Source organism: Elephantulus edwardii, unplaced genomic scaffold (genome assembly GCF_000299155.1).
Source record: "Elephantulus edwardii isolate Elephantulus edwardi_28Jun2011 unplaced genomic scaffold, EleEdw1.0 scaffold00115, whole genome shotgun sequence".
NCBI classification, from domain to species: Eukaryota; Metazoa; Chordata; class Mammalia; order Macroscelidea; family Macroscelididae; genus Elephantulus; species Elephantulus edwardii.
In genome coordinates this window covers 5,277,102-5,286,862 of record NW_006399865.1, presented here as the reverse complement: position 1 = coordinate 5,286,862, position 9,761 = coordinate 5,277,102, and the positions used below count along the sequence as shown (strand labels likewise).

The 9,761-nt window shown below is 47.3% G+C and overlaps 1 protein-coding gene across 1 annotated transcript in view; it reads right to left on the bottom strand.

Moving 5' to 3' along the window:
* LOC102859451 (ribose-phosphate pyrophosphokinase 2-like) overlaps positions 1–3,223 on the bottom strand; it is a 25,326-nt gene extending 22,103 nt beyond the window's left edge. The window contains exon 1 of the mRNA XM_006892370.1: positions 3,099–3,223. Coding sequence (XP_006892432.1) covers positions 3,099–3,220 — 122 coding nt within the window. The 5' untranslated portion in view covers positions 3,221–3,223. The remainder of the gene's footprint in view (positions 1–3,098) is intronic.
* Between the last annotated feature and the right edge of the window lie 6,538 nt (positions 3,224–9,761).

The following is a 9,761-nucleotide window of genomic DNA, read 5'->3' as shown; positions in this document are numbered from 1 at the left end:
TTAAACCATTTGTCATCAAGTTTGTTCCAACTTAATGGGAACTCCAGGTAGGTTAGAACAGGACTGTCCGCCATAGAGCTTTCTAAGGTGTGACCTGTAAGAGTCAGATCACCAGGCCTTTCTTCTGAGGCACCTCTGGATGGGCTGGAACTATCAAACTTTTAGGTAAAAGCTGAGTGCTCAGGGACAGGAAGCCAGATTCTGGTCCTGGCTCAGCGAGGGATCTGGGAAGAGAACCCTGCAATGAACTCTTGGCCAATTTTACCCTTCCTCTCACCCTCCCACTTGGCCTTGTCTGTAGGGAGTCTTGCTGCTAACCCAAAGGTTGTGTCTCTCTGGCCCTTTTAATCAACCAGCAGCCCCAATAGATGGGCAATCTTCTCCCCTGAGATTTACTGCTTTAAAAACCCACTGGAGGGTCAGTTATGAGTCAGTCCCAGCTCCATGGCAACAGCTTTGAGTACCACGTAGTAAAAATCTGACTACTAGCTGAGTACCTGGGACAGAACATTTCATACACTCAACTTCCCTACAGGTGCAGACTGGTGAAAGAGCACAGTGCTGAAGTTAACCCTTCTCACTGTATGTGGAAAGTACAAAAGGTGGCTGTATAAACAGACTTTAAACTGAGTGCTTTGTGATACTGAATTTTTGTAATTATACTAAGTATGTTATAACCTGAACAGGGTTCAGATTTGTTGTTCACAGGTTCGCTATGGGTCGTACTCGACTCGATGGCCCCTAACAACAAGAGAACAAAATGTAAACATTCTTCAAACATGTAAACTCCCATGCGTGAACGTCTAAGTGAATTGTACCCAACAGTACAGTGTACTTAGGAGAAATTCAACATTTACTTACCAATGAACTTCTGATCTAGATCAGCTATGCCCTTTAACAAAGGAAAGGATTCTGCTATGACGATAACATGGAAGGGCAGCAGAATTGCTTTCAGAACCCATGTCCCACATAAATTTCCCCTTCCAACTTACTACACTTCTTCCTGAATAAAAGCTCACGCCCCTTTCTTCACCAGCTCTTAGAACCCCTAAGTGGTGCAAACGGCTAGGCACTCAACTGCTAACAGAGAGGTTGATGGTTTGAATCCACCCCAAGCCACCTCAGAAGGCAGGCCCTAGCAATGTGTTTCTGACAGGTCACAGGATGACAACCCTCTGCAGTGCTGCTCCGCTCTGCTCTCCGGCCCTGGGGCTCCCATGCACTTGGCTTTGCTGGGGGTTGTTCCCTCCTGTTCTTTGAGCTACTGAAGGAAACTCGACTCACCCTGGCAAAAAGCATGGCAATGGAGGGCCAGCTCAGTCGCCCTCCAGTGCCTCTGACCCCACCCCCATCTCAAAGGGCACAAACAAAGCTGGGTGTTCTCACCCCGGTCTAGGCACCAACACTCGTTCCTCACTCTTCAACTGTCATGTGTCACCTTGAAGAAGTCACCGGAGAACTAGAAATCTGGCTCAAGAACACATCACAACAGACCACCTTCATCATAAGTCACCTTCCTGCCCTCTAGAAGTACATTCCCCAATGGGACTCCCCAAATCCAACTGGGAGCAGACTGCTTCTCCCTCCCAGTGGCTGGTGAGTTCAAATCCTTTTGGATTCCTGTCCAAAACTTAACCTTAGCCACCAGGGGTCCCTATCCCCATCACACATAGTCATATAACTTGTGAGATGGACTGACTCAGTGACTGGGAAATGGGGGTAGGTGTGTCAGAGACAATAAGGTTGACTCAGAATAAAGCAGGGGCCAGTGCTGTTGTACATAGGGTCACTAGGAGTCACAGGTGACTTGATGGCACATAACAAGGTAGATACTGAGAAGTAACCCCAGGGCATAAAGATTTTTCTCCTCTAGAAGTTTTATGGTTTTAGATTTCGCATTTCAGTCTAGGATGGGCTTCAAGGTAATTTTGGGGACATGTTGGGAAGTATGAGTGAAGTTTTTTGTTTTTTTTGTTTGGTTTTTTTTATGTGGATGCCCAACTGTCTCAGCACCATTTGCTAGAAACGTTCGTTAAACTGGTTGTTTGCCAAAGAGATAAAAAATTATCAGTAACCAGGGAGTGGGAGAGAGGAAAGTGAGATCAAGCAGAAACTGGCCAAAGAGCTTCGCTGAGCAGAGCCCCGGGCAGGTGTCAAAGGAGCCGCTGCTCTGAGCGCTACCTGACAGTCCGAGGTAGAGGCCACCTGAAATAATGACACACAAACCAAGACTTGTTTCTCAATGTAAAGCCTTTCTAGGTATGGAATACAACTCACAGCAAAACTGTGGGAGCAGAACTGGCCCATAAAATTGACAGACGCCATTGGGTTCGGTAGTTTATCTACGGAAACTATGCCTCTGGCCAGGATTCCGGTCTTCGCAGGCCCTCCCCCAAGCGACGCCTAGCCTATGGCGCACACGCCACCTGCCAGATCTTAGATCCCCTTGGCCGGGCCTCTCTTCTCCAGCATCACTGGATGGGTTCCAACTACCAGCCCTCTGGATGGTGGCCGAGCCACCGCAGAGTCCCTGATCCCCAAAGCTACAAGCCCACCATCTTTGAGGCAGCGCCGAGAAGCCGGCACGTGCACCCTGGACTCAGTCGGAAACCTCTGCTCAACCACAGACTCCCATGCCTGCCGGTTCCCACGCCCGCTGCGTATGAGCGTATGAGTATGAGCGTATGAGAGGCACCAGCCCTGAATCAGGACCAGCGCGGGCCTGCCCGGGACTTGGCGCGCAGGGAAGCGCCGCAGGTGCAGACCGGGAGCCTCTCTGGGGTTCAGCCTGAGGGGAGCGCGCCCTGGGTGCAGACGGGGTACCACGCTAGGGTTCGGCCTGTGGGGAGCTCGCGGAGTCCCTCAGCACCAGGCAGCAGAGGGTGGCGCTATACGCGCGCCTTCTTGCTCCGCGCCCTGCAAGGCTGGTGGCTCGTGGCTGGGGGTTACCAGGGAGCCAGGGCCAGCAAGCGGCTGGAGAGCAAGGTGTTCCGGGTCGGAGCCCTCAGCAGCTGTGCTAGGGAGCACGGCTGCCATCCCGCCCCGGCAAGGAGAGGGCGGGGGCGGGGGGGGGGGGAGGTTGGCGGTCCCTGGCCCACCTGGTCTCCAGGTTGCTGAACTTCTTAGTGACCACCTTGCCCAGCTCCAGGCCCAGCCGGTCGGCCACGCGTTGGGACAGGTCCTGGTGTGAGGAGCCGCTGAAGACCATAATGTTCGGCATGGTGGAGTGTCCGGAGCGTGCGGAGGCAGCAGCCGTGGTGAAGGTGACACGCTGGTGGGAAGGCGCAGCTGCGGGACCCGGTGGCCGAGCTGGTGAGTGGGAGAAGCGGGAAGGACTTAAGTGGGGAGCTGGAGGGGCGGGGCTGCGGGGTGAGAGACTGCGACTGCGTCACTATGGGGTGGAGCCAAGGGCGGAGCCAGAGGGGAGGGGGTGGAGGGGAGCGGAGAAAGCGCATAAAGACCAGTAGGAGTGGGAGGAGGCCTGGCCACAGGGGAGGGGAGACCACGGCAGTGCGTCAGGAGGGGTGGGGCTGGAGGGAAGGGAGGAGGGAGAAAGTGCATCAGGAACTGCGAGGAGCTGGGGGAGGCGCCGGAGGGGAGCTGGGGGAGGGACACAGAAGCTGGGTGGGAGAGTGGGAGCTGTAGGATGGGAGAACCGAGCAGAGCGGGGAGGAGGAGGAGGAGGAGCTGGGGGGGCAGGGAGCAGGAGCTGCCCCAACATAAAGGTCCTGTGACCCAAGGTGGTCCTGAAAACACCTGCGTACTCTTCCTTGTGGCTTAAAGGGTGAGCTTCTGTTGCAACTGAGATTCCTTTTTTAGGGGAGGAAAGCAGACTCCTGGACCCAGTCTTGACTTTCCTCACCTGCCTCAAAGGGGAGGACAAAGGTAAAGCTAAACTGGATACAAAGGTGGGATAAGGGGCGATTAAAAGACCCCCAACCCTAAGCATGCCAAACTTAGAACAGGTGTAAGTATAGCAGGAAGCAAACTTTCACTGTCCGAGGGCCACTGGTGGGTGCTGTAACCAAGGAGTCAAGAATGGTTTTCAAATAAACGTTTGAAATCGATGTAATGATTGGCTTTGGAAACCCAAATAAGAAATACGTTCTTCCCCAAAAAGAATTTCTTCTCTTCAGAGGTTTATTCCAAAACATACCCAAATATTATTAATATACTTTGCATTTTGCTAGTAAAAACATTAGTGTCATGCTTCTCTTGCGATAGCAAACAAAAGCCAAACCAGATGAGTCAAGGCTGTCCAGACTTCTAGCAATAGTGATTCGTGGAGTTTGCAATGGCTGCTTTTAAACAGTAGAATTCCAGGCTTTTCTTCCCAAGCACCTCTGCGTGGTCTGCAACCTCCCACCTCTTGGCTAGCAATCATATTAAACATTTGCACCAACTAAACATGCCACTGATCTCAACTCGTGTGAGCCTCGCTCAGGAGTCAGACGCTATAAGACTTTATAGGAAGAAAGCTTTCTCCTGAGGCACAGCTAGTAATTCAAAGTAGCTGACCTTTCGTAGCACTACAATGTTGTTGTTGTTGTTCGTATGTGCCATCGAGTCGCCTGCAATCCATAGTTACCCTATGCACAGCAGCTCTTAACCCTGCACTGAGCCAGTCTCACTAATTCCAACACACCCACTGCCCCAGTTACTCTATCAATCCATCTCATCCAGGGCCTTCCTCTCATGCACTACTGTCTCTTCACCCTTCTGAGCATGATGTCCTTCTCCAAGGATGCAAGGTGTAAAACTGTGAACAAACACAATGCTTTCCCATCTCACCTCTCTTCATAAGTCAGTGAAGATCGTTATTGGTGTTGTTAGGTGCTCTTGAGTCAACTACGACCCATAGCGACCCTATGAATGGCAGATCTGAGCTCTGTCCTATCATATGACATCCTCACACTTCCTGACACACTAGAGACTGCTGCAGTCACTGTGTCAATCCACTTCACTGGGGGGAGGGTCTTCCTTTTTTTTTCATCTACCCTCCACTTTCACAAGAATAATGTCCGTCTCTAAGGAATAGCCTCTCCTACCAACAATGCCCAAAGTATGTGAGGCGAAGCTTTATCATCTTTGCCTCAAAGGAGCACTCTGGCTGCATTTTCTCCAAGACATATTTGTTCTTTTGGCAGTCCGTGGCATATTCAGTACTCTTCTCCAACACCATAAATCAAAGGTATCAATTCTTCTGTCATCCTTATTTAATGTCCAGCTCTCAGATGTATAACAAGTGATTGTAAAGACCATGACCTGAATCAGATGCACCTTAGTCCTCAAACTGACATCATTACTTATCAATAATTTGGAGAGGTCTTTGACTGCAGATTTTCCCACTGTAGTATGTCTCCTGATTTTCTGACTGCTGGTACCAGTGGTGTTGATTGTGGATGTAACTAAGAAGTTGTTGACAGATTTAATCTTTTCTCCATCTATCATGATGTTGCCTGTTTGTCCAATGGTAAGAATTTTTGTTTTCTTGCCACTGACATATAATCACTATTGATGGCTGTATTCTTTGATCTTCTGCAACAAGCGCTTAACATTCTCCTCACTTTCAGTAAGCAAGGTTGTGCCATCTGCATAACACAGATTCTTTATGAGTCTCCCTTCAATCCTGATGCTACATTCTTCTTCATGGAGTCCAGCTTTTTTAGTAACTCGCTCAGCATACAGATTGAATAGGTATGGGGAGAGAGTAGAGTGAAGACAGAAGTCTTCAATGCAAAGATATCATTTAAATTTCCTACATTAAATTTTTAAAAATAAATTCTTTTTTCTTCTTTCCTTTTTTTTTTAGTTTTCTTCAGCTTGATTCCTTAGAGCTCTTAAAAGACCATAATAATTTTTAAAAGGACCATTATTCACCATTGCAAGAACATGAAAACAGCCCAAATGTCCAACCATAATTGAATGGATTGAGAAATTATGGTTCATTCTCACAATGAAATACTATGCAGCATGCAGGGGCAATGATTTTGTAAATTACTACCTAACGTGGGAGACCCTGGAGAGCATTATGCTGAGTGAGCTACTTCAGCCCCATAAGGATGAATATTGTATAAGACCATTATTGTAGAATGAGGATCCAAGAGGGGGGGCAGGGAAGGAGCAGAGGGATAAGGACGGACCGGGGGAGGCGGAGGTTAATCATATGGTCGCACAAATTGATGAGGGGTGGTGAAGAAATGTGAAAGAACTGGTGTGAAAAACGAAGTATACAAATTCTGTAAATAAAACAGCATTTTTAAAAACCCACAACACCAAATCATAATGCTCCTTCCCCTCCCACCTCCTGTATTTAAGCTAAACATTTAAGATACGTATTTTTAAGGTATTAATTTCCAATTACTCCCAGCAGTGGATATTTTTTGGTTTATGATGTAAAGATAATCTCAGGGCAATAGAATAGCTTCAGGAGTTCATCCACTCGGAATGGTTCCAGAAGTCTACATTCCCCACTGCCCTTTAATCAAGATTCTTTCACGGACTCTTTGATCAAAATGTTCAGTAGCGGTAGCCCCCACCATCCATTCTTCTGGTCTCCTGGCAAAGGAGGCAGTTGTTCATGGAGGCAGTCAGCTACGTATTTCATAGCCTCCTGCTATTCCTAACTCTCTTCTATTAATTCAAGGGAACAGAGAATAGTTATTGCACCTGGGTTGGCCACTCTGCAGCCTTTAAGACCCCTGGCTCTACACAATGAACTAGGAGGCACACTAAGCATGTTATTAAGCCAATTAATTGGGGTGCCCCATAAAACCAGGGATGACCCTAAACCCTCAAACCAAGGACCCCAATCCCTTGGAGTGTTCACTCATACAGCAGCAGCCTCAGCAGCTACTCTTTTCCTTTGTCATCCCAGCACATACAGCTATCACACAACTACTGCCATGTCAACTTGTTATAAATATGTAACCTGGTGAAACGAAGGTGTGCCTGATCTGGGCCATGGTCTTCGCAATTGCGTGTTACGCACTGGAGAGCTGGACAGTTACTAGGGATGATAGAAAGAGAATTGATGTCTTTGGTGTTGGAGAGGAGTGGTGAATATCCCACGGACTGCTAGGAGAACAAACAGGTTTGTCCTGGAGAGGGTGAAACCGGGCTGCTCCTGGGGGGCAAGGATTCTGAAGCTTCGTCTGACATACTTTGGGCATATTGCAAGGAGAAGGACATCATGCTTGGGAGGGCAGAGAGACAGCACAAGAGAGGAAGACCCTCTATGAGGTGGATTGATTCAGTGATTGGGGTAATGGGGGTAGATGTGTCGGAGATGGTGAGGTTGGCACCAGATACAGCAGGGTTTAGGGCTCTTGTACATAGGGTCGCTATGAGTTTGAAGCCACTTTACAGCACATAACAACATGCTGAAAACCATGTCAATAACTGGCTGTGCGATTGTCCTCTTAATCAATGTGATTTTGCTATCACCATTACTCTCTCTTCTTTATCCCTCTCTCCTATCCTTGGAAACCCCTAATACCCTTTGGCCTTCATACAATTGTCTTTTTCTTGCCTTTTATGTAAGTGAAACCATATAATATTTTTCCTTTTGTAACTGGCTTATTTCGCTCATTGTAATGTCTGCAAAAATTTTTTTCATTTCAAAAAATTTTAAAAATTCTTATTTTATTCGTGAGAGTTGTTTTGGGGGGGTTCATTCTGTTATTGTTGTTATGTGCCACTGAGTGGGAATCAACTCATAACGGACCCTCCAGTGAGTTTTCAGAAGCTGTAAATTACAAAAGAGCAGATTGCCTATCTTTCCTCCAGTGGAAGCTGATGGATTCAAACCACCTACCTTGGGGAAGACAGTTCAACTCCTTAAAACTAAGACACCAGAGCTTGCTATTATAGCTGTATTGTTGTTCTGTGCCTTTGAGTTGCCTGTAACTCATAGCGATCCTATGTATAATAAGTCTGAAGCTGACACTGTCCTGAGCCAGTCTCAGTGACTCTGACACACCTGGCCCCATTTCCCCAGTTACTGTGTCACTCAATCTCACCGAGGGTCTTCCTCGCCTACCCCAAGGACCAGTCTCTCCAGGCCAAGTGCCCAAATTATATGAGATAAAGCTTCCAAATCCTTGCCTCCAGAAAGCAACTTGGTTTTCCCCTCTTCAGGACAGACCTATTTGCTTTCTTGGCATCCATGGTATGTTCAGTATCCTTCTCCAGCACCATAACTCAAAGGCATCATTTTTTCTTCTGTCCTCCTTAGTCAGTGTCTAGCTGTCTGATGCATAGCAAGTAATTGTGAAGACCATGGCCTGAATCAGGCACATTTTAGTCTTTGGAGAAGCCCCTGACAGAAGCTTTCTCCAGGGCAATTTGTTTTTTGCTGGTTGACTGTGGAGCTGAGCAAGCTCTAATTGTTAACAACTTCTATCTCTTCTCCATCTATCATGGTGTTGCCTATTGGCCCAGTGTGAGAAGTGTGTTTTAAAAATCACAAGGTTTAAGTTTCTCCACTTTGTTGTTCTCTTACAATATTGCTTGGGCTGTCTGGAGCCTCTTACCTTTACATATACAGCTGAGGAAGAGGTTTTCTAATTCTACAAAGAAGGCTATTGGAGTTTTGACAGAGATTGTACTGAGGGGATCACTTTGGGCAGTACTGGCATCTTAACAATACCTACATTAACATTCTAGCTTGAAAGAAATGTTTTACGATGTATCTGAGATCACACAGATAAGCCGGAACTCATAAAAATGAAATAAAATTCTTTTGTGCTTTATTTGGTTAGCCTCCATGCAAGGAGAAAATAAATGCCTTCTCTTTAAAGTCAAGGAGAGGGGGGAAGTAAGACATACTGCTGTGTTTCAAAGGCTACCATCAGCATCCTGGCAAGACAACCCAAATCATGTATCTAATAAGGGACGTGCATCTAGAATATAAAAACAAAACAAGAAAACCCCTGTCACAGTTCAAAATGAAAAGACAATTAACCGCACTTTGAAAATAGGCAAAGAATCTTAATAGCCATTTCTCCCAAGGAGAGGAGCACATCAAAGGATGCGTACAGCCAGGAGGGTGCAAAGCAGACACCGCACTGAAAACTCAAACCCACTGTTAGGGGGGTCCTTTCCAAGTCACGTCGTTGTTCTACGCCAGATAGTTGACTCACATTAGCAGCCTTAGGAACAACAAATCCGAGCCTCACCCTATGTCGTCTCCACAGTCTTTGATAGGCTCAAGCCATTGTTACAGTCACTGTGTCAATCTGTCTTGTCGAGGGTCGTCCTCTCCTTCTCTGACCCTCCACCACTCTCAGCATGATGTCTTTTTCTAAGGACTGGCGGTTCCTCCTGAAAATATGCTCAAAGTATTTTTAAGGCCGAGTCTCACCACCTTTGCTTCTAAGGAGCAATCATCTGAGATTTGCTCTTGTTGCTGTTACATGCTATCGAATGAGAACTGACTCACAGCTGACCCTCCAGTGGGTCTTCAGAGGCTGTAAATCACACAGGAGTTACTACCCATCCTTTTCCCCTCAAGAGCAGCTAGTGAATTTGAACCACATGCCTTTGGGTCAGCTGTATAGCTTTAAGGCTGGAAATCTTTATGGATGCAGACCACCATATCTTTCTCCTAAGCAACAGCTGGGTTCGAATCACCAACCTCTCGGTTAACAGCAGCAGGTTTTCACCATTGCACCATCATGGCTCCTAGTCTTCGCATGAGGACGACTGCAACGGAAATTGGAACCCTCACACAGTGTTGGTCAGGATATAAAACAGCACCT